At 40.4% G+C, this 26,361-nt stretch overlaps 2 protein-coding genes across 7 annotated transcripts in view; both read right to left on the bottom strand.

Annotated features, from left to right (window-relative positions):
• On the bottom strand, positions 1-20,397 carry arhgef6 (Rac/Cdc42 guanine nucleotide exchange factor (GEF) 6). Of its 2 annotated transcripts, XM_025063316.1 has the most exons (23): positions 20,069-20,396; positions 18,944-19,027; positions 15,956-16,040; positions 13,843-13,964; positions 13,336-13,537; positions 12,819-12,871; positions 12,163-12,257; positions 11,900-11,995; positions 11,493-11,615; positions 10,682-10,820; positions 10,496-10,555; positions 8,923-9,069; positions 8,173-8,259; positions 7,641-7,722; positions 7,338-7,453; positions 6,952-7,131; positions 5,351-5,371; positions 3,454-3,550; positions 2,462-2,548; positions 2,285-2,384; positions 2,142-2,196; positions 1,497-1,629; positions 1-1,454 (listed from the first exon to the last, which is right to left on the bottom strand). In XM_025063316.1, exons 1-22 carry the CDS (start codon positions 20,231-20,233, stop codon positions 1,507-1,509), a joined length of 2,319 nt encoding a protein of 772 aa, XP_024919084.1. In that variant the 5' UTR covers positions 20,234-20,396; the 3' UTR covers positions 1-1,454; positions 1,497-1,506. The 2 variants fall into 2 exon arrangements, with proteins under 2 accessions (XP_024919084.1, XP_008325010.1); XM_008326788.3 differs by lacking the exon at positions 5,351-5,371 and having other exon boundaries at positions 20,069-20,397.
• Positions 20,398-20,849: 452 nt separating this feature from the next.
• Positions 20,850-26,361, bottom strand: part of rbmx (RNA binding motif protein X-linked) — a 6,235-nt gene continuing 723 nt past the window's right edge. The window contains exons 1-10 of one of the 5 annotated variants that reach the window (XM_008326775.3): positions 25,650-25,744; positions 25,191-25,313; positions 24,596-24,702; positions 24,348-24,513; positions 24,107-24,250; positions 23,873-23,987; positions 23,642-23,770; positions 23,469-23,560; positions 21,079-22,681; positions 20,850-20,980 (exon numbers count right to left, since the gene is read on the bottom strand). In XM_008326775.3, coding sequence (XP_008324997.1) covers positions 22,365-22,681; positions 23,469-23,560; positions 23,642-23,770; positions 23,873-23,987; positions 24,107-24,250; positions 24,348-24,513; positions 24,596-24,702; positions 25,191-25,299 — 1,179 coding nt within the window. In that variant the 5' untranslated portion in view covers positions 25,300-25,313; positions 25,650-25,744 and the 3' untranslated portion in view covers positions 20,850-20,980; positions 21,079-22,364. Of the gene's footprint in view, positions 20,981-21,074; positions 22,682-23,468; positions 23,561-23,641; positions 23,771-23,872; positions 23,988-24,106; positions 24,251-24,347; positions 24,514-24,595; positions 24,703-25,190; positions 25,314-25,399; positions 25,745-26,361 lie in introns of those variants that run through there. The other 4 variants (XM_008326774.3, XM_025063320.1, XM_025063319.1 and 1 more) reach the window with 4 other exon arrangements.

The raw sequence follows: 26,361 nt of genomic DNA, 5'->3' as shown, positions 1-26,361 counted from the left end.
TATGGCAAAATTCTACTTGAATATATTTTAGTAAGACCACTACAGATGAGACATGTCGTTATTGGGGTGATTTTGTACATGATGTGATCTCTTATTTAATATTGCAGCTAAATCCCTGATAGCATTAGACTAGAAATGTGAATATATTTATTCCTTTAGAGAATTTAAAAAACAAACAAACAAACAAACTGTACATTCATGCATTTTGCAAAAAGATCGCCAATGGTGATTCAACCTGAAGTCAGTCTGGTAGCTGGTGAATGTTCAAAAAGTTCCATTTCTAAACCTGTGGGAGAAATCCTTTCAACTGTGCTTTTTCCATCAAAACATGCTCAAAATATGAATGCAAGTGCCGTCCCTCATGAGACATTTATGTGTAAAATAGACCAATTATTATGAAAGAACCGTAGGAAATGGTGTTTGTATCGCCGACCACAAACCACTGCTTCAGTCAGTTTTGTTTTCTCCAGGCTCTGACAAGAAAACCGATTTTTCACTTCACTACACAATTTTCTGCACGTACTAACACAGGAATGTGTGCGGCCATCTTGTCCAGGATCCATGGTTTTTTCTCAGGTAAATATTAAAAGGGCGTCGTGTCAGAATCCAACAAGTGATTTTACTAAAACCAACAAAAGGTGTATTTCTCTTTATCTCAATAGCTGAAGAGCTACCCAACACCCAGAGGATTATCTTCTTAAAAACAGGAGTCATGTTGAACTGCACTTGTCGTGATATTTTGAGCATGTTCAGAGAAGAAAAGCAGGGTCTAAACGTCGCTCCATTTTCTCCCTAACTCCCTGGCACTGTTCCTCAAAGTAGAACAACTTTTGGTCTTGGTGTTTTTCTTTTTTTTCTCCTGCTGACATTAATCAAGCCTCACCTCACACACACACACTTCTTCTTTGAACACATTCCTTAATAAACAAATGTTCCTAACTTTCAACAGGGTCAAATATAAAAGTCACAAACAATCGTTCACGTGAAGAAGAAAACCTGTGTTAACAGAAGTGCATGCAAAAAGTTGAACTGAATGGCTTTGTACTCGACTACCGAGTGAAGAAGGAAGCAGTAGACAACCTCGCCTTGGCCTCGTCCAACCCTGTTCGCTAAGGAGTGTTCACAGTAAGTGTCCTAGAGACAGGATTTTGTCGAAACATCCCATTTTACTAGTCTACCTTTAGATAAGCTGCTGAGGCATCTCTGTGAAAAGGAAGACATATTTTATCTTAATGTCAAAATAATCTCCAGGATCTAGAGCCGAGACAAGTCCAAGTGTCACTGTCAGAGGACATTCCTACCCCTCAAATACGCAGGCACAGCACGGACAAATATGCACATCTTTAGGATTCCTAAACACACAACCCCTCTCTGTCTCACTGCTGCAGCGATGCATACGTACGACGAACGTGTCAAACACACACGCTCAGGCACAGCGCAGTGAGGCCGCTGGTACGACGAACGTGTCAAACACACACGCACAGGCACAGCGCAGTGAGGGTGTGTTCAGTGGCTGCTGTCCTCCCAGGTACAGTCGTTCTTCTGTTTGGCCAGTTTTCGGACCAACCTCTCCAGCTCTTTGCGAGACTTTTGCTCCTCCTCCAGGAACTGTTTTATCCACTTGTTTTCCTGTAAGACATTTGAACCGTGTCACAAACACATGCCACGACAAGACTCAGTCCAGGAAGTATAACATGAACTACTGCATAAAACTGTGTGAATATACATCAGGGTAGTGACCCTTGGAGTCCACACACTAAGCCGGTTGTTCTGCATTTCTGTGTCTATATATGGAGATACACCAAGAACTCTTCGTGTTGTCATTGAAGATTTTATCTGAGCACTGAGGATGATGTTGTTTCTTATTCTTCCTCTTCTACAATCAATTCTAGGGGCCCGAGCACATACAAAGAAGAAGAAGAAGCGAGGAGATTCTCTGGACCAATCAGTGACGCCTCACTCACTTTTGGCGAAGCGACCTGGACGAAACCTGTGGCCCAACAAGGATCACACACCTCGTCTGTATATAAATATATATCTATTAAATATATTAGACACATGTATTTACTCCTGATCTTCACACACAGCAGTTTAATGCAGCGCAGCAGAAACGTTCAGGACGTTCTAAACGCGTTCTGCACCTTTTTCAGTTCGTGAACCTCGTCCTTTAGAGCGTACACTGCGTCGACCAGGCTCCTGAGGAAAACAAACAGAGAGAGCAGTTTAGGTGTGCACAACATTGATCCTGAGTGACACCGAGTAAGAATTCGACTTTGATGCTCACTTCTCCTCGATGACAGTTTGCCCGTTGCTCTTCATCTCCTCCACGATGATTTTCTCTTCCTCTGGCAGAAGCACCTGAGCCACCCACTCTTCCCGTACAGCTGCCACACACACACACACAAATGTTTACCAAGTTTAAAGGAATCCTGGAGGTGTTATGTGAGAACACCTGACTCACCTGTGGTGGTCTGGTGAAGACTGGCTCCTGTGCAGTACGCCTCGATCACCCTCAGGATCTGAGCGTCCTCCTCCAGAGCCACGGTGCCTGAGGATTAAACCAAGAATTTAACATCCATCAGACGACCACACGGGGAGAAACAGCCATTCACACAAACATTCACACTAACATACAACGTAGAAATTGTGAGGAAAGGAGGAACCAGAAAGACAGGTGTTGTGTTCAAGCACAAACCGTAAGTTTGGGAAAAAACTGTGGGATCAGTGGGATCAGCTGTTTTCTTTTATTATTTTTACTGCACAACATCCATTACATTCAGTGATACTGTTAACACTGAGGAGATTTAAAGTAAAAAAAAAGTGCAAGTATGACACTTATAATATTTAATATATATTGTAATATAATATAAGTATGACACTGTGATAGAGCTTTTGTTTTGCAGACAACAATTTTGCTTTTGTTTTTAAACAAATGTGTCAGCAAATGTGTTAGACCTGCTTCGTAGTATCCCACACAATGAAAGTGTACGTGTACGTGTGTGGGCTGTGTGTGGGTTGGAGGTGTTTTTTTCCTCCTGAGTAAGGCCCACAAGGTTAGGCTTTGAAAAACCCTGATTTAAGAGTTTGCTCCTGCTACTGCACCTGCTCTGTGATTAAGATGTTAAGTCATGACAATCAGCTCTGTGCCCTTCACTGTGAAGTGGAAAAAGGAATCACTCAGAGTCTGAGTGTTCTGAGAAGCATGAACACTGAGGCAAAAAAAGAAAAAAAAATTACTCAAGCGTCTGCTCGTTGCAACCTTTAACTTATTAAGAAGTATTCAAACAGGTCTAACTTTCTCTGCCACCCTCCAAGCATCATGGTCCATATTTCTCACCACTGACCTGAAGCCAGTGTCAATTTCTCACAATGTTTTTTTTTTAAAGTATCTTGTCATTTTGTTATTTTAATAGGCAATAAATAAATAATAATAATAAAAATCCAAACACCTACTTTTCCTGATTTGAACCTCATCGTCAGACGGCTTTCGCTCCTTCTTCCTGTTGCCTGGCAGAAATTTCTTCATGGGTCGCGGGCTCTTGCTGGAGTCCTGAACAAGTGTAACATTACATTAAGTAAACTTGGTGTTCTAGAAACCACAGGAAAGCACACACACACACACACACACACACACAGACACACACAGGTACACACACCTGTCCAGGCGACACTCCAAAACAGACACAGAGGCAAGCTCAAAGAGATGCAAATCCTTAAGTCAACAACCATTAAGGAACACAACAAACAAACAGGGCATTTAGCAGGTGGTGATGACGATGGTCAGCACTAACATGAATCCAGACACAGTTATTACAAACATCAACAAAAATAGGACTGTCAAAACATTTGAAATGTTTCATTTTGTCATAGACCTGATTTGTTGAGCATGAGAAAGAAATGTGTCGGGTCGGAGGCAACGTGAAAGGTCAAAAGAAGAATATCTGTCATTTATTAAGCCACAAAGCTGTTTAAATCAACTAAAGAAAAGATAAATGTGTTTTATCAAAACTATAATAATAATAATAATAACACAGGGGACACCTAAATATGAGCTTCCCTGAAATATTCCATGTTACGAGTCTACAACTATTGCAAGATTTTGCTCATGATATGAGAAAATATGTAGTTGGAAGGGCTCAGCGGAGCTCCTTTTATATAACATAAAATGTTTTCTTAATTATTATCATTGTATATTGTCAATATGTTTGTTTATATCTATGTTTTTGATGTTTAGCTGGGGCTGGAACGAATGAATTGGTTTTCAGTTATTTGTAATGGGGAAAATTTGATCTAGAGACGAGTGGATGGAGACACGAGTGCTGTTGTGGAACGGATTCAACTCGTATCTGTGGAGTCCATAAAACTAACCCTACAGATCAATCTTCCTTCACCCGTGCTGTTGTTCAGATGTGTATGTGACACTGACTGGGTGAAAACAGTGGTCGAAAAGCATGAGACGCAGCGTCGATAAAGCTGCGACCACAAGGCAGGCTGCAACCTAAATAATCAACGGCTGAGGGGATTTGCAGTATACGTGTGTTGTTTTTGCATAAAAACCTCAAAGTATGTTGTTTGACTCGTGCTCTTAATCTTAAAAGTAGAAGCTTAAGGCAGACAGCAGTGGAAAACAGGTAGGACATGTCAGATAAATCAGTCAGAATCTGTGACTGTGTCTGCAGAGCTTTGAACATCGGTTCAGCTTTTACAGAGGCTTCCTCCGTATTCATTTGTTTAAAAATAATCTCTCGAGAGGGTGGAGAAACACGGAGAGTGGAAGCAGGGAGGTGTGCTGGAGGAAATCTAGTGTCACACTTACGCCTCTTCACCGTCAAAAACACGAGCAAGGATATTTATGTCACTTTGGGTTGAATTTCCAGTGAAAAAAACCAACAAACCACAAGATACTTCACGAAGAAAACGTCTTTGTTCGTAGGCCATCTGATAACGATGGACTCCTGTCTTTACCACGTGTGATAAAATGTTCTGTTCAGTTTTTCAGCAGTGTTCTCTGACATCATGAGGCCTTTGACTGGAGTCTGTGCATCTTATTCAAACGTGTCAACAGACTCAGGGCTGAATGAGTGTTTGCATTTCTAAAAATAGACGCTGTAGTAGAAATTGCAGTCTTTTGCATGAGATCTTTTTGGGGTGTGTGGTTCTTCGACTTGCAGTTGGAGAGAAAGGATTGCAGACACTCAGTGCTACTGAAAAAACAGGAAACCAACAGATGACAATGATAGAGGGGTGAAAAAAGAGCAGTCACAAACCGGCAGGCTGCACACAAACACACACACACACACACACACACACACACACACAGAGAGAGAGTGAGAGTAAGATCTACCCTTACCTTCATGATATAAGACATCCTCTACAGAAGGCAAGATGGAGAAAGAGAGACAAGGGGAAATGTGCGTGAAAAATATAATGAGAGAAGAATGCGACGGAGTTATGATGAACATTTTCACAGCTCGGTGGTCAACTGAACACAGATTAGATCTGATTAGAACAGGCTAAGAAAAAAATGGTGATGGAGGGAAATAAGGACGTTAGAACCGTTCAAATGAGACTACAGTCGTCCCTCGGTGTATCGCGGTTCGGCTGTCGCGCCCTCAGTGCATCGTGGGTTTTTAATGTACTCTTGTATTGCGGTTTTTTTCTCCTTCATGGGTTTTTGCGGTAAATACAATTTTTAAATATCCAATCTTCTCATTATTTTGGTAATAAATTAGGCATTTTCAGCCTAAGAAGAATAAAAAAACAGTAAAAAAAAAAAATTTAATAAAAACCGAAAAACCGAGAAGTAGAGACGCAATCTCTAGTCTAGGAACATAAACCCCGAGATAGACGAGGGACCACTGTATATCTAATGTCACAGAATAAAAGCTGGTTTCCTCCTCACAGTCAGAGGTTATTCCATTTTACTATAGTGTAAAATATTGCTTGTAGTGATTAGCAGCCGTGCATCAAATATTGAATTCTGCACAATATATATTCATGTTTTTAAGTGTGTTATATAGATGTTTAAAAATGCTGTAAAGTTAAATTAAAAAAAAAAAAATATATATATATATATATATATATGATGAATAAATCTGTACTTTATTATTATTTATTGACTAACCCCTGTCCTTCACATCACCATCAACTGTTGTACATAAACTAGCAGACGGTGAATTCTTACAGGTTTACAGTCCGGTGTACGACTGACCAACCACAAAACGCTGACGCAGGATAAAAATGATCATTTGCTTGAAACTAAGGTGACAAGTCAAACAGAAACAGCTACGGAACAGGAAAAACCAAACTAGTGGAAGTTGAAGACAGTCAGCAACACTGAGACACGGGTAGTATTACTGCGTCGAGGCCTCTGCCTGTAAAGATGACAGGGTCTCCAGGGAGTCAAAGAATACTGGACAAATGGACATTATTGGACCACGGAACATTCTCTCCAGACGTCATTTACAGCTGTCTTGAACTACACGAAGAGACAGAAGGGTGTGAGGAAGCTGATGTCCTCTACATTTGTAGAGAAGTTGAGTTTGTTTTAATAAACTCTTAACCCATAATTATACCCTCACTGTATTTCTTAAGACCTGTGCAGCACTCCTAAAGACTAAACCACACATTTTAGGTCAACGTAAGTGAGTTAAATATCGAGCTGAGTTTAGTTAGTTCACAAACTTCCCTTTAAAAGTTTCAAAAATGATAAACATGTCATCTACAGAATTCTACTAAAAAGGTGTAAAGAGACAGAGACCGGACCCTGTGTTAGACACGGCCGTGTGAAGCAAAGGGTAAAAGGTCTGAACCTACAGACCCAGGGACACACGGCGGTTCTTGTAGAGCAGTGAGACTTGTGGTTTTTTCAGCAAACATTTTCTTCATACAGCTTGCCAGAGATGCAGATCAAGCCTGTGGGTTTGTTTGTGCAGCACTGCATCCGCCTACCTCTTTGTAGCGTAGTGCAGCGGAGGGTTTAAGGGGGGGCGCGGGGCGAAGGCAGCTGAGAGACCAGGGTTTGTTGATCTTCGGGGGCTCCAGGGGGCCCCGACTCACGGCACTGAGGCTGCCAAGGTGAGACAGGTGCGTGGAGGTACTGACCATGCTCAATGGCTTTCCCTCAGCAGTCTGAAATACAGACAGCGGTGATGGTAAATAAAAGAAGAACAAGGGCAAGTGTATGTGCAGTGATGTATGACGGCACAGCCAGAAGGTGTTAAGATGTTTTAACACTTCAGGGCGGAGAGATGGTTGCTGGTTTGACTTCAGAGTGTTCTGGTGGTTTCGTGTGTGTGTGTGTGTGTGTGCGTGTGTGTGTGTGCATTTATTCTAACCTTTGAAATGGTTCCTGCTGGGCTGCCTCCTTTGGTGAAGGGCTGAAGATGCTCCAGCCACTCCTGTAGGTCATGAGGAGTACTGCACAGCACTGTGATACGATCGATCATGCTACCTGCACAAGTCAGAGACACACGCAGACAATTCATACTTTTGGTATTCATTGTTCCCCAGTGACAGCGCGAGTTCACATGAGTCGGAGAGATGACAGATACGTTGGGTAACTTGTTTCGGTATGCGGGATAAATAGTCAACACCTCTAAAACAACTGGGCAAGACAAGTCTCGAGCTGTAATTCAAACCTGTAATCTCGAAGGCAAAGTGAGAGCTGTCTGCATCCTCAGCGTGTCGCGTTACAGTTGTGCCCGTCAAAGGCAGTCGCCCCTAAATGGACAATGAACAATCAGTCGTTTAGCTAAGGAAGCCAAGTCCTTTTTTCGTCCCACAACAGGAGAATTCACATGTAAAAAGGGTAGCGTAGTGCTATGGGAAAAAAAACCAAACAGAAAACATTGTTAAACATTTAACAACATTGTTAAAGAGCAGTAGAAGAAGAAAAGGACGTATGCTGCCTGACTGCTGTGCGGCTCAAGTCTTTAACAAATGTGGCAGGAATAACACAAATAATACTGCAAACAAATGGTGTATTTACAAAGATTGGCCGTGTAAAGGGATTTAAAAAAGGAATAATTTGTCAACAAAAACACTGTTAGAATTTTCTTTGTCCCTTCGGCTGGTGTCACGCTGCAGATATTCAGTCTATTAGTGAGCGTCCAGACTCCTCTGTGGGATGATGGTCGTATCAGCACATTTGACTGCACTAGTAGTGCTTACCTGGTAAATAAAACCACTCATGCGAGGGCTGGCGGAGAGCATCACCAGCACGTTAGGAAAAAGCATCAGATAGCGTTCCTCCTTCTCCTGTGACGAACAAACAAGAATGAAACACAAACATCCTGCTGTAAACAAAGACGTGTGGAAGGCCCTGTCCATCAGGTCAACAACCCTGTGTGTTTGTGGTACAGTTTCACGACTCCAGCCGCTACTACTTATCGTATGAATGGAAAATGAAGATGAGTCGCAGTTTATAACATTCATTTCTAAATACATGGTGACCGGTTACGCGGTTGGAATGTGTGCAGCAGAGATTAAAGGAGGTGAAAACAATTTTTAGTACAGAGCTTCCTTCCCACCATCAAATTAGATCTCCCCCCAAACGAGAAACCACATGAAAACAAGGTCGTTTTCGGTCTACCCCTACATCGATTCCTGTTTTGACACTTTACATTTAGTGACAAAGGAAGGTGGGTTTAACACCGTTTATGGAGTGGAGGGGCTTAGAAACACACTGGATATATTTCTCTCACTGTGAAGTTCAGAGTTCAATAATGGGATGTTGTTTTGTTGTTTTACCTGCATGATGTGTTCACATGAAATATTAAAACACTGAAATAGATTCACTTGAAAAGTAACCATCACAGTGTTTTTAGGAGAGAACTTCAAGTCCTTCGCTAAAACCAAACCTTTTCCTGATCAACACTGAACACACGACCTGGTCCACCCTAACCCTGACGTCGCTCTCACCTCACTGGACCCATTTCTCACATGGACCTGGGACATGTACGCGACATGACCCAGGCTCTTCATGCTGTCTCCCTCCCAGCCTCGCACTGGTTCTGACAAGATCTGGAGCTCCAGGTTCTTGCGTTTCCTCAGTTCCTGGCACTGGGTCTAAAACAGAAACATAGACGGTTCTTCATCAGTTCATCAGGCAAACATAATTAAGGGGAAACTGTCAGAGCAAACCCTAGTGACAAGCACCAAGGATTTTTCATTGACTTTCTTTGTAAATACAGGTGTTTTTCCCTTCACATGGTTAGGGACAATAACCAGAGGAGAACACCCTCCCACCCCTCACTGCTTTAACAACTTCTGAAAAGATGTGCTTTCATTCAGGTTGTTTAATGTCTACATGATGTGGGGTGTAATCCATGACACCAAGTGGTTTACTTTCAGGTGCCACACGGGGGTTATCCCTCCTCATGGAGGAACATGAAAATGCAGAATTGACAATTTCCCACTAGGCTGTGAACCAAACGCAGTGGTTAGAGACAGAAACATGAAGGAAGAGAGAGAGAGAGAGAGAGAGAGAGAGAGAAAGAGAGAAAGAAAGAGAGAGAGAGAGATAAGCAACCTTCAAATGTCACTATTGTGAAATGTTTTCCAACCTTCCTGTGCAGCCCTGCTGTAGACATGTGTGAGTCACCTCTCCCACTCTGACACAAAACTCGCAACTCGTAAAGAAATGATCACCCAAGCACAGTAACCACTGCTCATTTCTAATCCAACTCTTTATGATGCCATTTCCGTTCACACCTACCGTTGGAACAACTGTATCACGCAAGTCTTAGACAGTAAACGTAGTTACAGACTCTGTTGTGTGAGCTGTAAGATGTTAATGTTGCATTATGCTAATGTGACTCTGGAGCCTGGTGCTCAGAGGTATGGACATAACAGTCAGTCACTCTTCAGCTGCCTCGTGCCGGCCCCTTTGTACAATTCTAATAGGTTCTTACAACTTTTTTTTACCTTAAGGCCGATGTGTTCACTGCACCACCTCTTAATTAATTTTTTCCCCAAGCACTTTAAAAAAAAAAAAAAAATATATATATATCAATATAATAATAATAATAATAATAATAATAATAATGGCTTTTATTTACAGCCATATTTCAAAGCCTGGAAAATCACCCACTTCAGATAATAATTACATTACATATACAATTTATTATATATCATAATACGATATTAATTTAGAGTGAGTCATTAAAACCGACACAGGCTGTCACATGCCATTAGGCATACAGTATGTGGTTCTTGTTCTACTGAACCCAGGACCCTCTGCTGTCTGTTTTCAAGGCAGACGTGCTGCTACTCAAAAAACCATGCTATCCTTTGAACGCTATAACTTCCTACCTAAAACATTTACAAAATTTGGTCTAAGATTAGCACCAGCACGTCATTAGAAACTACAGTAACCCCAGCTGTGAGTGAATCTGCAGCATCTGACCTGTAAACACTCTTTATTCAGACATTAGATAGAAAGCCGCAGACGCTCTCTATGAATTGTTCATATCGGGACATTTTCCAGACTTACCACTAAGCTTCTAAACACTGCCGTTGCCTTTACGATGTCAGTGTAGTCTGGGTGAGCTTCCTGAGGTGAAAACATAGGAAAGGCCAAACATCAGACACAGGAACTTGAATGCAGTGATTGCAATTTTAGCCTGAAGATTTTATACTCAGAAGTATTTTTTTTTTTCTGTTCATTTTCTTCCAATACCTCCACATGTCGCTCCAACTCCTGCAGCAGGGTTGGGTACTTTTCGAGTCTCATGAAAGGTTTGCTGAGACTGGAGGTCAGGGTCAGGATCCCTGGCACACTTGCTCCCTGACTTTCCATGAACTTGTCTAGTTCCTCACTATTAAACACAAAAAGAAACATTGAGGTTGCTATGTTGTTCCCTTACTCTCAATTTTTAACCTTCCGTCCTACAGACAGAAACCCATGAAAAACATTGCATAGGAATAGACTCAGGTTTCTGAGGACACAAACACTTTTGCATCATTTCATCAGCAGTCAGACCTATAACAGCATACTCCAATGTATCCTATAGCTGCATTACCTGGTAATTCTAAATTTAATGAACAACAGAAACACAAATGTGCTGACTATGACAGGAAAAAAAACATGCCTTATTTGCCAGTAACCACAACTTTACACATCCTGTCAACAGTTGGCTTCTGTTGCAACTTAGTCTGTACCGTCCAATAAGGAACACGACACTTCTTTCATATGACATCAAGGCCTTTTATTTCGCGGAGCAATTTTGATTCACAAAAGCCAAAGTCTTCATTCCAATGAAGATCAATAATAAATGGGCAAAAGGAAACTTGGACCATGTGGGTAACTGGAGAGCAGAGTCACTCAGACCGACTACCAGTCACTAACAAGGAGAAAGCCTGACACTTGGTGGCCTGAGTCATAATTACACCTCATCGAGATCAAAGTAAAGCTTTATAATAATAAAATATAGATGTAAAACCAAAGTTTTTTTTAACAATATTACAATAATAATGACTGATGTTTGTACCTGTGGTCAGTGAGGATGCTGACAGCTGACGGGTGGCTGGAACAATAAGCCAGGTACAGAGTCTTGATCTGGCTCATCAGGTTTAAGTAGCAGCCTGCCACTCGTTGCTGCCCTTCTGGAACTCTGAGAAGACACACAAGAAAGTTATATTCAATGAAACTTCAAATGAGTAGAACATTTTATTGTATTTTTTTTTAGCCATTTTGGTCAATATTCTACTGCTGAGACCTTTCATTCTCACTGTGACCAGTGTGATGCAATCACTGCAAGTAAGTGCAGGGGTAGCAAAGTACAGAAGTGATTTTGAGGAAGGAAGTGATGACAAGAAATAAAGGCTCTATACGGTGTGTGGCGTAAAAACAAACAAAAAACCCCAATACACTAAAATGGTCTTCTGAAGATCTTACTTGGTGCAGTCTTCTAAATTTACACAGAGTCCCTGCTGGAAGGTGAGGATTTCCTCGAGGTTTCCACACAAGGTGGTGCTGTCTGCGTTGCTCAGCCTGAAAAAAAAAAAAAAAAAAAAGAATACTTAGATACCAGCAATTACCAGTGAAAGGAATATTTCAAGACCTAAATTCAAGAAATGTTCCCCATCTGTTAGCTGAAAAGAATTTCATGTATCATCCATGGTGTCTTCTGTTGTAGGAAGGCTCTGTCAGCTGCTTACTTGTCGCTAGATTGCAGCGGTCGGAGGTAACATGTCATCAAGGTTTGTAATTCCTTAACAAACTCTCGTTCATGTTCCACAAAGTCTTGGACAACCTGCAAGAGCAGCAGAGCTGATGTTTGGTCTAAAGTAGGCTTCTGTACTTCATCATTTCTGCATTTCTGTCAGTCATTTGAACTAAAATATCAAATGGGGAAATGACTCCTTCCCTCATTTAAAGGTGACACCAATTTGCACTCTGATTAGATGAATCATTATGCTTTTTTATTGCAGACTGTGGTGTAATGTATTAACTGTATCTAGGAGAGTGACCTAAAGCCCAGACCAGAACACATATATGTCAAATGTACAACGTTCATGCCAACATATGTGAAAGATGCAACACTAAAAATGTAGGACAACTAATAATGTGCACAACTTAAGATACATTTTTACATTAGCAAAATATATGTTTGTTCTATGCAAATATCTATCTATACAAAATAAAAATGTTTTAATTGGATGTTAATGGGCTGTACAACCTGTTTTGTAGTCAGGGTACATAAAATCCATTGTCTATGTTAGTGAAGCCCAGTGATTTCAAACCTACATGAGCAGCAAAGCAAGGCTGGAAGAATTCATCAAACTGAACAAACGTCATTTCAATTTTAACTTACAACACTATAGTAATTCTTGGTCAGCGGAGTTCCTTTAGGAGACACAGGCTTCTCTGTAGAAAAGACAAGTATGTAGTACAGCGTGATACAGTAAATTGTCATATAATACAGCAAAGTATAATAAAGTACAGCAAATATTGTATTGTATAGTATAGATTACTATAGTACAGAGAAGTGCAGAGAGGAGTAGACAGTGCAGTATAATTAGGGTACAAGTATTAGTGATGTTGATCATAGGTATAGTATACTGTAGTATAGTATAGTATAGTATTGTATAATCTAATTTGTATAGGAAAGCATAGCATAGGAGAGCACAATATAGTATAGTATAGAATTGAATTGTATCATGTAGTATACTATGTTATAGTTAGGGGCAGCATAGCACAAATCAGAATAGCATAATTTAATTTATATACTTAAAAGCCAGCAAATAAAAAGAATTAAAATCAAACCCCAGGTCAGAAAGGCATTTATGAAAGTTACTGTTCTATGAGCCTGTCTGTGTGGTCGGACTTACCAAAAGGTTTCACCTCACGGACGTAGTTACTGGGAAACCAGCCAGTCTTGCCGTTGAGCGTGCCCTCCCACCATCCTCCCTCCTCCTGCCGCGTCACCTGGATCACATCACCTTTGGCGAATGACAGCTCATCCTCGTTGTTCTGCTTGAAGTTAAAGCGGGCCTTCACCATTAGCTGCACACCGCCGTTCTCAGACATGTCCTGTCAGAGGAGCGATGGTCAGTAACACACACACACACACACACACGCCAATGTCACACAGTCAAATGTACATTTCCTTTACTTTTGAAGGTGACTCTGGACTATAGCCCAAAGAGTTTAAAAAAAACGAAACAGTTGTAAATCAGAACTACAGCTAAAATCACATCTTTGGTGTTGAGCCACAATTAAATCAGTTAAGAGTCAACTTCAGACTTGACCTGACTTGGGGGAAACTAAATTCCAGCCTATGAAATGAGCAGACTACACAGAGCAATGAAAAAAGAGTAACATAAATAACATGATACCCCCGACTTGGATTGTCTCCGCAGAGAGCCCTTGGATTTGGCTGAAGAGAGCGTGTGTGAGATTGTGGACTGACTAGGAGAGGAGGCACTGGACTGTGAACATGACCTCTCAGCAGCGCAGTCTGTGGAACCACACACAGAAAGAAACACAAGGACATGGACAGTCGTTGAGGTTAGAGGTTGAGTGTTCCAAATTTTCAAAGGAAAATACAGTAATAGGAAAAAGGAAATCCCTGCATTCATGTTAACAGGCCACATGTACAGTTTGTTCATGAGCATCTCTCATTTTCACCTTCTTTACTAGGGGTTAATGCTGGGGGTTTTTCCCCAGTGGAGAGCAGTAGTGTAACCCTCTAGTGTTAATGTTAGAATCAAGTTACAAAAATGGATGATAATTTGATTGGAGGTACAGTATAAAGCTCAACAGAACGCAACAGGAATCCAAACAAGGACATGTTCTTGATGAATGTGCTGTGATTGAGATTGGTCATTCTACTTTTCTGGTTTTAACAAGACAATTCTGCACACTGCCAGGACGCAGGTCGCAGGTCAGCATTATACAAATTGTATTTTATAATTAGGTATCTGTAGCGACTCCAGCAGGTCAGCTGAAATATTAATAACACAGTGCAGCCCTGTCTCGTCTGGAGCGCTGTCGACGGTCCAGTGGATGACCTACAGTAAGAACAGCCACAGCCTCTACGGTGACATCAGCGAGCCACTGCAGCAGAGGAACAGTGATTTAGCTTCTGTCGCTGCCAGCTGTTCTGCAGTGAGTGCAATTCCCATGATGCTCTGACAGAGGTAGCAATTTCCTCTCCATTACTCAGGGAACCAAACTGACACATGGGAGCCATGCAGCTGCAAACAGGCCAACAAGCAGAAACACACTGGCTCAAGACTTCCTCTCCAACTGCAGCTGGACGCTAGCCAGGTTTTCATCACATTGCACAAAGCAATAAGATAAAAGAATGAACCATAAACCTTAGCATCTCTTGTGTAGGATCAAATAAGGCGTTCAAACTGTAGGCTGTAAAACTGATAAAGCCGTAAGTGCAGTTCCACTCAGGGGCAATAAACACGTATCTGTGTAAAACGGTTTTTATTAACACACTTCACCTGGAATTTATGCAATGTATATCTAAGATGGAATTGTTAAACTCACCCTACTGTTGTCCATATGCCTGACACATCAAGTCACTGAGGCATCACTGATGAAATGAAAATCAAACTATAGAAAGCAAAGACGCAGTACACCTTTGTGTTGACTGGGTTTGTGTTCATTTCTGAAGATTAATCAGATTGAAATCTTTACCACATGAGCAGAATCATATCGTCATACATGTTGTAATTTGCACACACTGTGGGAAAGCATTTTGTCTTTACAAAGCAGCTTGATCTTAAAATACCATCTGGGTCCAGCATGCATTTGTGGAGACTTCAACTTCAACTTCTGACTCCTGTGTGGATTCAGACCAGCCTCACAGAGTGCAGGACAGTTGGTCTACAGCTGACAAGCTAACATATACAGTTGTCAAATGGATTGTGAGAGACAGTAGACTGAGCTGGATCAGTCACAAATAAAAACAAAACAAAACAGGTGTGAAACATCTGCTGTTATTTATCTTTCTGTTCCAGCAATACACAGATTTATTTTTATTTGATTTTGATTTAGAGCTAAACCTTCTGATTAATCTGACCAGTTTTAAAACATTTTTTACAGCCCAGTAGTACAAAGTACAAACAAATAAAGTAAGTACTGCAGAGTGCAAAGTTTAATCATCCATGCTTTTTGGATGCACAGAAAGACACAATCATGACAGAAATGTGAGTAAATGTGGGCCCCAGCATGATGCCAGCTCACACTGTCATGCCAGCTGGTAATGAGTAACATAAGCAGCCATAATTCAGAACGACTAAAGGAACAGAGTGTTATAGAGAAATAGAACTGCCATAACCTTACATAAACAGACAGCTATTGTCTTTTTTGAACCAGTCTGACACCATTATGTAAAAACATGGTTTTTTTTTTACAATGAAAATAAATCCATTTGTGTAAATATGAACACACAGCTCCTGATATAACGGATGATACAGTTTGTCATACTCTTACCCTGTGTGGCAAAGTTGACAGCCAGCAAAGTGGTCAGTACTTTGCTGAAATTCTCACCAGTGTATAACCACTCTGGTTCAAAACCCTAGATGGAAGAGAACAGGAGAAAAAAACCCAGTGAGACTTTAACCAGGAAGCATCTCCAAAACAATCTTAGAACATAACAAATGAGATTCAGTAAGAAGGAAAAGTCAAACTAAAAATGGATGACAGTTTTTAGACTAATTAAGTGAAATCTAATATCTAACAATCTCCCATGGCAAACTAGTGTGCCCAGGCCCAGTTGATGGGATCACTGGATTGCACACATTGAGAGAGAGGGTGAGAATGAGAAAGAGAGGATGATGGGAAGGAAAGGAGAAAGAGATAGAGGCAGAGAGAGGGAGTAATAATATAGTGAGGAGAGAAAGAGGTTGCAGCACAAACAATGTCACAAACAGGAATTTTTGGAAAGCTTCAGATGACATAATACCGGAACGTTGAGCATAATCCATATTTTATGACTTGGATGATTTTAATAAAACCAGACAGTGCAGGTCTCATTTGAGATTTATAAATGCACACACACACACACACACACACACACACACACGATCCCACAGTTCGTGCTCGCTCTGTCTCAGACTGCTATCTTCTTTCCTCTAGCAGATAAGGTTTCACATTTTAAATAAAACATCTTAAATATAGAGTTTGAGTCGTACAGCCATGGTCAGAGGTTGTGTCTGACCTCATTGGTAGTAAATGCAACTGTGTAGAAATACTGGAAACGTGATCCAAAGGTTTTTATGATGATCCTAATCCAGTTATTTTAAAGGAATGACTGATTTGAAATCTACATCTACTGATCAAAAAAACAAACATGAGCATAAATGGGACTTAATTAAACAGCAGGACACAATTATCACTACACCTAAATAAAAACATTACACTTTGAAAACAGAACAACTATTTTTAATACATGATTTTTAGAAATACTGAGCCTACGAAGAAGGTAAATTTTTTAGGTCTCGTCTAGTGTCAAATCTATCATGAAAACTCAAATTAGGGAAGGCAAAAATTACATATTACATAAACATATTTATCCTCAACTTTAATTAAGTCACTTATATTTGCACATTACTTCAAGAATCTGAATATAAATTAGCTGTAATTTCCCATTCGACTGGTTGATGATGACACGTTCTGGCCCAACCAAAATTCTGATTGGTCGATTTTTTTTTTAAATTTTGTCTTAATTTTATTTGGAGGAAAGTACCAAGTACTAATGGGGTTGTTTTTAGGGCACCATATTTCAAAGGTAACAATCTGTCTTCAAAACACCCATCTTTTTTCACTATTTTGGATTAGCCCAACCCGCAATCAGAGGGATTGAATAACGTACTAAAAAAGCCTAGGTCCAGTGGTTTGCTGAATATTTATTCAATTTTGAGCGTTTTATTTATAGTCAGTCTTCTCTACCATGTCAAAGGAATCGACAGTGTGGCAGGATTTTCCAAAAAAATATAATGTAAAACTGGAGAGTATACATTTCAAGATAGTGTCTCGGCCACGAAGCTGAACTTGTGTTCAGTCTTGCTCTGTGTGAAATTATGCGCAAAGTGAAATGATGGGGTTAAAACATGACGAAAACCATTCTTGTGCTAAGCGACTAAGTAAAGAAAGTGACTAAGGCTTTCGTTGGTTAATTAGAGCTCTAAACTAAATATCATTCTACGTATAATAGAGCAACAGATGTTGAGAGACAAGCGGTAATTGGTGCTTCCTCTTTATGTACTTTATGGAAGAAGTGAAAGTAACATGACTGTCCTCATTGTGTGGTCGCAGGGCAGGCGGGCACAATTCTCCATGACAGAAAAGCAAAAAAAAAAATAAAAAAAAATCACAAAACCATAAGCACATCTGATGCATTTGACAGTGGGTCTGCCCATGAGCTTCTGGCTGCCCACAAAAGTTCTAATTATGGGCTAAGGCAGGGCTGATGGATAAAAGTAAAGACAAAACAAGCCAGCTGGACTAAAAGACTCAACCACTTGACTTTGCCGTGAGCCAGACCTCTTCTCCAATTGGCTGTTTGAAGAAAAAAAACCAACTGATGCGATTCAAGAGCGGAGAAGATTATTTATAGCTTAAAAGACTTCACTGTCCAGTGTAGCAGTTACCAACAAGGCAACATCTGTAAATGATTTGAACCTTTTTCTGAATGTGTTATATATATATATATATATATATATATATATATATGGCCCTGTGGCATACACCTGCAGAGGTTTTTTTTGTCTCATTTTCAGCAGATTTAAGTCTGTGTAGGTTTTTATATCTGTTTCATGTAGCATAGCTATCAATCATAGATAAGAAATGGATGGAGCTATCATAGATGGAGGCTATTTTTTCAGGTTTTCCTGTTCATGTAAAAGGTTGTAAGTGTAAATTCCCAATCTTTTCAATTAGAGAACTGAAACAACATTTACAGAGAAAAATAGAATATAGATGATGCTATGATATCATTAAACACCACCACCAAGTAGCAATGGCTCATGGCTAAGATTAATAGCCAGAGAAGGAAAAAGTTAGAACTGAGAGCGGCTTTAAATGCATATGTTGAATGGGACTGTATGGGTTTGAGTAAATCATGGTGTTACATGGTTGTTTAGTATGTTTTAACCTTGATGCTGGAAAAATGAATTATATTTACTTCACGCAGAATGAACCGTAGAAATTATGGTTATGCTGTCGATGACTAAGTTGTTCATTATACTAACAGGTTCCTTCAGACACTGCCTGTTGTGCCAAGTGTGGCTCACTCCACATGGACGTGTGAAGAAAACAGAAGGCACCAACAGAAGCAGCGGTGTGTGAAAGTGCCCTCTGTGAACCGCAATGAGCTCACCGGGCTAAGAGAGGATTTAAAGGTGGGGAAACATCAGCCCTTGTCACAACACATCAAGCCGTTTACACAAATTTGACACAGACACACTAATGAAAACTTACCTCCACTTTCAATGACGAGCATCCTTTAAGGAACTCCTTGATGTTGGAAATACATTCGATTTCCGTCTTCGGATCCTGACAATACTAAGACAACAAGCACACACGAAATATACATATAAACAAACAGTTCGCCTCAGTGTAGCGGAGATAAACATACGACATACGCCTTTAGATGGCGCTTCCTGTCGTCGCTACAGCCATGTGAGATTCCCGATAACGCACACGTAGTAGGGATTGTAATGGAATCCGATTAAGTTAAATAAAAAAACTGAGGATGATTCTCCTGCGCCTCCTCCAAACACGCATACACAACCATTTACAGCACTGAACTGTCAAGGGAACGTGATTTCGCCTGTGTATCTGCCCACTTTCCTCTGTGACTTTCAAAATAAAATAGGAATTTTGCTCAAGAAGCAAAAGGTAAAACACATGCACAATAAAGGCGTCACTTTGTACTGTTATTAAATACTGATGTATGTGTTAGTTAAAATGACTGAAAAGTACCACAGAGGAATTGGTGGAGTATATGTTGCTTCCGGTTTTCTTCTGGTCGTTTCCGTTCACATTGACGCCGGGAGGGCTATAGCCTTTCAAGAGGAAGTGACGAATTAACTTTGCAACTCTTAGTTATTGTTATCAACGTTTGTCATATCATCAACATGATACCCATGATTTATAGTGAGTTTTTTTTAAGTGAACCATTTTAAAGTCGATTTTTGGAGTGGCGGTGCAGAAAATTGTATCTGCTGTAGTAACTGTGTTCGTTTTCAACTGTTGTTAGGCACTTCTCGCTCTATACCCATTTTGTCCTGTTTTGGTGGGTGTTCACTCCGACTCACTCACGTCAAGAATGCGGAACCCTTTCCTTTAGCTTCACAGGAAATAACGTCTTGAAAAAAATCCCTTTAGCCGAAAACCCCTGAAAGTTGCAGTAATTGTGGCGGTGCGTGTGTTTACAGCCCAAATATAACGTTAACTTCTCATCTGCTTCAGCAATGCCCGAAGGCCCGGCTGCATTCAGAAGTTTTCTCGGTATCAGTTACATCAAAAACCCCTCCCTTCCTTTCTAAGTGCAGCCTTCGATCGGTTATTAGTTGTCACCGTTTATTCAATCATTCAACTCACCTTGGGTGTGAATCCAGGTATGAGCCGCTCCGTGAGTTTGCACAGAACGACCCCATCCTTAAGCGATGTTTTCAAAAACTCCTCCGGATCCGCTATGTTCTTCTTAGGCGAACTGAGAACTCCGAGCGAGATCAACCACGTTACAGTCTGCTCCTCTGGATTCATCGCTCCTCAAAATCACCATTGCCTAAGCACACATTGTTCATAAAGTGAAAACCTGGCGGCCTGTTCCGTATCAATAAGCAACTCACATCCGCACTTCTGCTACAACTTAAAAAAATGCGGTGGGGGGAAGGACGTCGGTATTTCTACACTCTCGAACTGATGATCACCCCTACTGGCAAACAGGCACCTCAACAATACTTCGCAAAGGACAATATGTTGACGGAGGGTATTTGTTCTCACATTATAACTACAACTGAACCACTAGAGACCTAATGAAAGATATACAGAGAGAAATATATAAAAATAGAGATAGAATTTTCCACAGATGACGATTATTTAGATAATGCATTGGCCCGATCTGGTTCCTTTTCTGCGTTTTCAATGTGACACGAACATGTAAATACATTTTGCACAGAGGAAATTATGCTGCATTCCCCATCTTCAACTCAACATTACATTAAAATGCAGTAATAAATTAATGATACTAATTTGATAAAGTAAAGGCAGTTCGATAAATTTCAATAGTCATCACAACCATTAAAACACCAACCTGATGCATTTAAATGCAAATCATTTGTCAGTTCTATTATACAACAAGACAACAAAGACAGACAGGTCTTTTTTAAATGATTTATTAAAAATGTCAATAACATCAACTCCTTGGACCATACTTTCCCAACTTGACAAGGCTCTCTGCCAAAACAAGCAGTGAAAAGCAATGGTCTTGATAGATATCCACTCATGCATCTGAAATATTGGAACAATAGAAATTACATTTTATTTTGTATAGCATAGTATATGGAGTTTAATTTTGTAGGAACATAAATTAATAAAAACTTACATACCAGATGGTGCATCAGCATTCCTCCAGTAGGTCTTCACTGGTTCTGCAGTTTTAGGGCAGTGGTCAGTAAGTAACAGTAGTAGTTGCCTTTAAAGGATGTTCAACCTGGAAAGAGAGCAATAGGAATTAACACATCATCCTTGTCATATCCATGTATGTTTGAAACTACATATTAGCCTTTGGTCCAACAGGAGTTTGCTTCAGCGGTCGTTTCCAGTTTGACAGATTGGACAATATTGTTCTTCCAGAGGTCTCCCTTTTTTTGAACTGGCATGCTTGTTGTACTGAGAACCGGATTTTTAAAAAATGATCTTAGTAGAAAAAAAAATTCCAGGTAATTGAAAAAGGACTGTGCCAAATCTTTAGACCACGGATAAACAGTCAGGATGGCAAAAAGGTTCAGTTTGAGGGCTCAGGTGATATCAAAGCTTTCGCCATTGAGAAACGATGAAATGTATACTGTGGCTTCTTTTTTTCACAATATAGGCAGCTAACAAAATCACTACATTGGAAAAAGGCTCATCTGATCAACTCTTGTGTCTCTTGTCCTGAGTGATCAATGTTGTCTTGGATTTCACTTTGGAGTGCAGATTGCAATACAGGACAGTAAGAAACTCATTTACAGGTGAGAAACAAAGAGTTTTGCTTTGCTTACCAGCTGTTGACTATCAGTTGAGTTGGATTTGGATGTTGTTTCCATTGGTTTTGTCGTTGCATGCCATCAAATGGCTCTAGGATGATGATTCCAAATCCAAGGAGACTACATCGGAACAATTTGAGAGTAACATTTGCCTAATCTCTGTTATCAGCAGCGTCCAGTTGAAGGTACAGTTTTGCTCAGAATGTACTGAAGTCACTTGTGCATTGGTATTTCAGCTGAGATTCACCTAAGTTAATCTTGAACGTGAGTGATGATTCAAGTTGTTTGAGGAGTCACATAACTGCTTCCAATCTTTAAATTTTTTTTTTTAAATGGATGAGCAATGATCGTAGTACAACTAAAAGCTTTATTAAAGTAGCCAGATGATAGGGTACTGCAGTTTTCAACAGCACTGAATGTACAAAACACTCACTTAGCAACTGCATTGTTACATGAGCAAGAAAATACTAAAAAAATACAAACAAAAAACCTTTACACATAAAAAATTGGGAGAGTAATGATACAGTTCAAGGCTAAGCATCATTCTCCACAGAGTTGGACATGGTGGAAAGTGGGTTGGATTCTTCCAATCGCATGTGAACTGCACGGAAACACTATGTTTGTTTTTGTAGGATTTCCAATCCAGTTCAGTATCTGCTGCGAGCCATTCCTCTATCAGGTCGACTGCCCCCACGACCCCCACGTGGCCCTCCACGACTTGAGCTGCTGTATGAATCGCGAGGTGGGTAGCCTCTGTCAACAGGGGGAGCTGGGCCCCTCTCCTGCCTGCCCATTCGCTCACCACGGCTAGGAGGGTATGGATCACTCCGACTGCTGGGGTAACTGTCACGACTGCCATAGCCATCTCGGGAACTGCTGCCATAGTCATCATAACGACTGCTTCCACTGCTCCCACCATAGGAAGGTGGGGGGCCCCGTGAAGGTGGGGCGCTGCGAGAGTTACCTGCAGGGTCAATGGGTCAGGTAATTGGCAATGTTTAATTTACACATTTTGCACTGTCAAGTGCTCATTTTTTGCCAGTAGAATTAATTTGGAGAGCATTGTGTTAACTGGATGGCATGGTTAAATCTTCCACCTCTGAAAAATGTTTTTTTTTTAACAAGGGTATTTTCAAGTTTTTTTGAAGCAATATATCCAGGCACAGGATGTAACAGGGAGAGTTACTGATCTTTGCATGCCATTGATTTCAGATGCCTTTTCCTGTTAGAGCTCCACGTCTTAGAATTGCAGGGTACGAACAGGGTTTTCACAGTTGTGATGACAGTTTTGAGACAGTTACTCCTTGAGGGAGTGCTTTTTCTAGGCCACATTGTGTGGGTTGTCACAGACGTTTCCAGGGACATTTCAGGATTCCTTGTGGTTGCAAACATTGTACATTATTTCTGGATAGTGCCACAAGCTTATTCTTTTGATGACTTCAACCATATTATGAAATGTAATAGGACAAAGGACTATTAGACTATGGTTAAAGCTTAACATAAAACGGCAGTATATTTGACTCTTAGTGGTTTGAAAATGTGCAGATGGGGCTGCAGGTCATGGACGTAGTTAAAGGGATGAAAACATTTTAAGCAGGGCACCGCAAAGTTGTTTCCTCTGGAAGGGGGAGAAAATGGATCTTCCTTTTGACTGGAGACAAGGGTGGTCAACGTCTTGATTAGGTGTCTGAGTAGCTTCACTTTGAGTCTCACTGACTACTACTTTTTCACATTTAAACTGTCAGTCTTACCGTAACCATCATATGAATCTCGGTAGGAGCCACCACTAGGACGATCCATGTAGTTTCTAGGTTCGCGGCCTCCCCCATAGCTATCACGGTCACTGTTGAAAAAACAAAAAACAAACTGTTAATAACAAGTACAACAACGCTTCATTTATTTCCACAGAAATGTTAAGTTGTACCTGTAACCTCTTGACATTGAACTATAATCATCCCTGGAGTTGGAATTTGAATATTCCCTGTATGAGTAATCCCTGGGAGGAGGTCCATAATCCCTGGAATCTCTAGAATTATAGTCCCGGCTGGAGTAACTGCAAAACATTGTACAACTCACTAAGTCCAGTGTATAAATGTTGCAAGATGGCAGTAAAGAAAATGTCAGTACATGTATGACGCTATACAAAAATTCTCACCTATCCTTTGAGTTGTAATGATCATCTCGTGGTGATGGATAATCATCTCTTCTGGACATCATGGAGTCTCTGCGAGATGGAGGTCCATAAGGATCTCTGTCCCTTGACATGGGTGCTAAAACACAATGACAAAATGTTAAATGTTCAATGTTCAGCAAACCTAACCGAAGACAACAAACATTTGAAGAATCAATCATCTTGATGCATTTAGTGACAATACATTTTTAAACTTACGTCTACCCATGGGTCCAGATGGAGCAGACCTCTTTGGTGGGGGGCCTCCATTACGTACAGGAGGCCCTCGTTTCAATGGAGGAGGGCCTCTTGATGACATCCCTTTAAAGAATGGTTCGCCATTTCCTGAATTGTCATAGTAGTCTACATAGTCGACAAATACAGATACAAACAATATACTTAATTTGTTACAAAACACACATTATTTCTTTACAATATATTGTGGATCAATTGATAATACCTCGGGAAGGTGGGCCTCTCATACCCCCAGGACCACCCCTAGAACCACGAGAGCCTCTGGGAGGACCACGACTACGGGAGTGCATGGGTGGCGGTCCTCTTCTGCCCCCACTCTCAAACTGAGGCTTTGTAGCCTGCTCCACTTTAATGGGCTTGCCATCAAGAGACTATTTAGGAGGAATTAAAATTCATTTAAATATATGGCAGATTCACAGGGAAATCATAGTTGATTTAAGGGTGTACTTATACCTTTCCATTCATTTCACGTGCTGCATCTTTTGCATCAGCTGGACTCTCAAATGTTACAAAAGCAAAGCCTCTTGATTTGTTTGTTTCACGGTCCTTCATTAAGAGAACTAAAATGGAAAAGGATGTGTAAGACGCCTCTGTGCCTTTAAATTGCTCCTGTTAATATCCTGTGCCATTTAAGTACCAGTTTAATACATACTTTTAATACTACCACTGGTTTTCTTCTGCTTTAAAGGCACTAAAACATCACTTTTCCAAGTGTGTTTTAGGGTGTTTTAAAATAAAGTCACATGGTTTGTGGCTTTGTTGGAATATGGACCAAAACATTGTGACTAACACAAACAACGGTATTCAAAGACAGGAATCCTACAAATAAATGCTATAAATTTGATACAACTTCGTCATTGCACATGCCATGGACAGAGAAGGGAATGTTGAATGTGCATACATTTAAGCACATGGTGTAAAAAAAGACAACGTTAAATACGAAAATAGTTACTGCAATACGTCTACAGTTTTAAAGATGTACCATTTCGGGTTAAAAAAACAAACAAACAACAAAACAAATTAGATGCCAGTCTGTATCCAGTGATACCTTCGACAATCCTGCCATATTTGCTGAAGTACTGCTCCAGGGCCTTTTCTGTGGTCTCAGTGTTCAGTCCACCGATGAAGAGCTTCCCTGGTCGGTCTGCTTCTGCCATGATGAAGACACCACCTATAGCATTGACACAAATGTCACAAACGCACAAAAAATACACGGGCAAAATACATCCACTAAAAGATTTGTTTTGCAACAAATACCTTAATAGAAGCCAGGTAACAGGCTAGTTGAAATCGCAAAATGGCGAAAAGCGTGTCAGCCGTCGCCGTTAGCTTTTGTGCTAACGCTAACTAACAAGCGTCTTAAGACAAAGGCCCGTTGTTCAAATTCTACACTATTTAAAGTGATAAAACAGCAACACTGACAACGCCTATCGCATTACCCCCCAGCAACCTAGCGCCGCACCTTCGTGCCACTTTTGGTTTATAAAAACCTAGGAATAGCAAATACCTTCTTCCCCGCTTTCTTTCTACTTCATTTACGCTTTGTGCAGCTGACCCAACATTTTCTAGTGCAACAATGCCACCTACTGCCCAAAACACAGAATGACGGAATCCCCGCCCCCAGGTATCCTGGACACGTATTCATAAATTTCCAGTGAAATGGCATGCTACTAGTGTGTTTATTTTACTTAACTTTATCTGAAATTAATACTTATGAATATTAAGTTATTAAAGTACCCTTTACGGAATTGAATGCTTTCTATTGATAACCTAAAATATGGAATTGAGACAAACGTTGGTACTTGCCAGCCGTTGGTAATAATGTACATTGGCAGCTGAATATAGCACATACCTGTTCTGGCGAGCTGTCTCCAACAACGCTGCATTAAATTGCTAAAATTCTTTATATCTTGAATATTTAGTAAATACACTGAAATATACAAAAACACAAATACTTTAAACATGTATATTAGTAATAAACAATGTGAACAATTTTTTTCATCACATTTTTTTGACCGACCGAGGGTAGCGTGCTAATATTGACCAACACACCATGTACATACTGTATACTGTAAGTACTGTAGTGACATCAAAAATAATGAACTAGAAACTGCTTCAAAAATGAGCACAAACCAGCTAGTCAACTCAAGCAAAATAGCACTGTACCCACCTAGCCTGTACTGTGACAAATATCATCCTTAAAATTGTTTAAACGATTA

This window comes from Cynoglossus semilaevis, chromosome 15, assembly GCF_000523025.1.
Source record: "Cynoglossus semilaevis isolate Cse_v1.0 chromosome 15, Cse_v1.0, whole genome shotgun sequence".
NCBI classification, from domain to species: domain Eukaryota; kingdom Metazoa; phylum Chordata; class Actinopteri; order Pleuronectiformes; family Cynoglossidae; genus Cynoglossus; species Cynoglossus semilaevis.
Note: the sequence above shows the minus strand (reverse complement) of the source record. Positions and strands in the feature narration are given on the sequence as shown.

Excerpts from the sequence above, each read along its gene's own strand:
- arhgef6 (XM_025063316.1), bottom strand. The coding sequence starts at position 20,233 with ATGAATCCAGAGGAGCAGACTGTAACGTGGTTGATCTCGCTCGGAGTT. Across the intron at positions 16,041-18,943 it reads GCTCGTCATTGAAAGTGGAG|GGTTTTGAACCAGAGTGGTT; the intron begins GTAAGTTTTCAT and ends TCTTCCATCTAG. Across the intron at positions 11,996-12,162 it reads CCGCTGCAATCTAGCGACAA|GCTGAGCAACGCAGACAGCA; the intron begins GTAAGCAGCTGA and ends TTTTTTTTTCAG.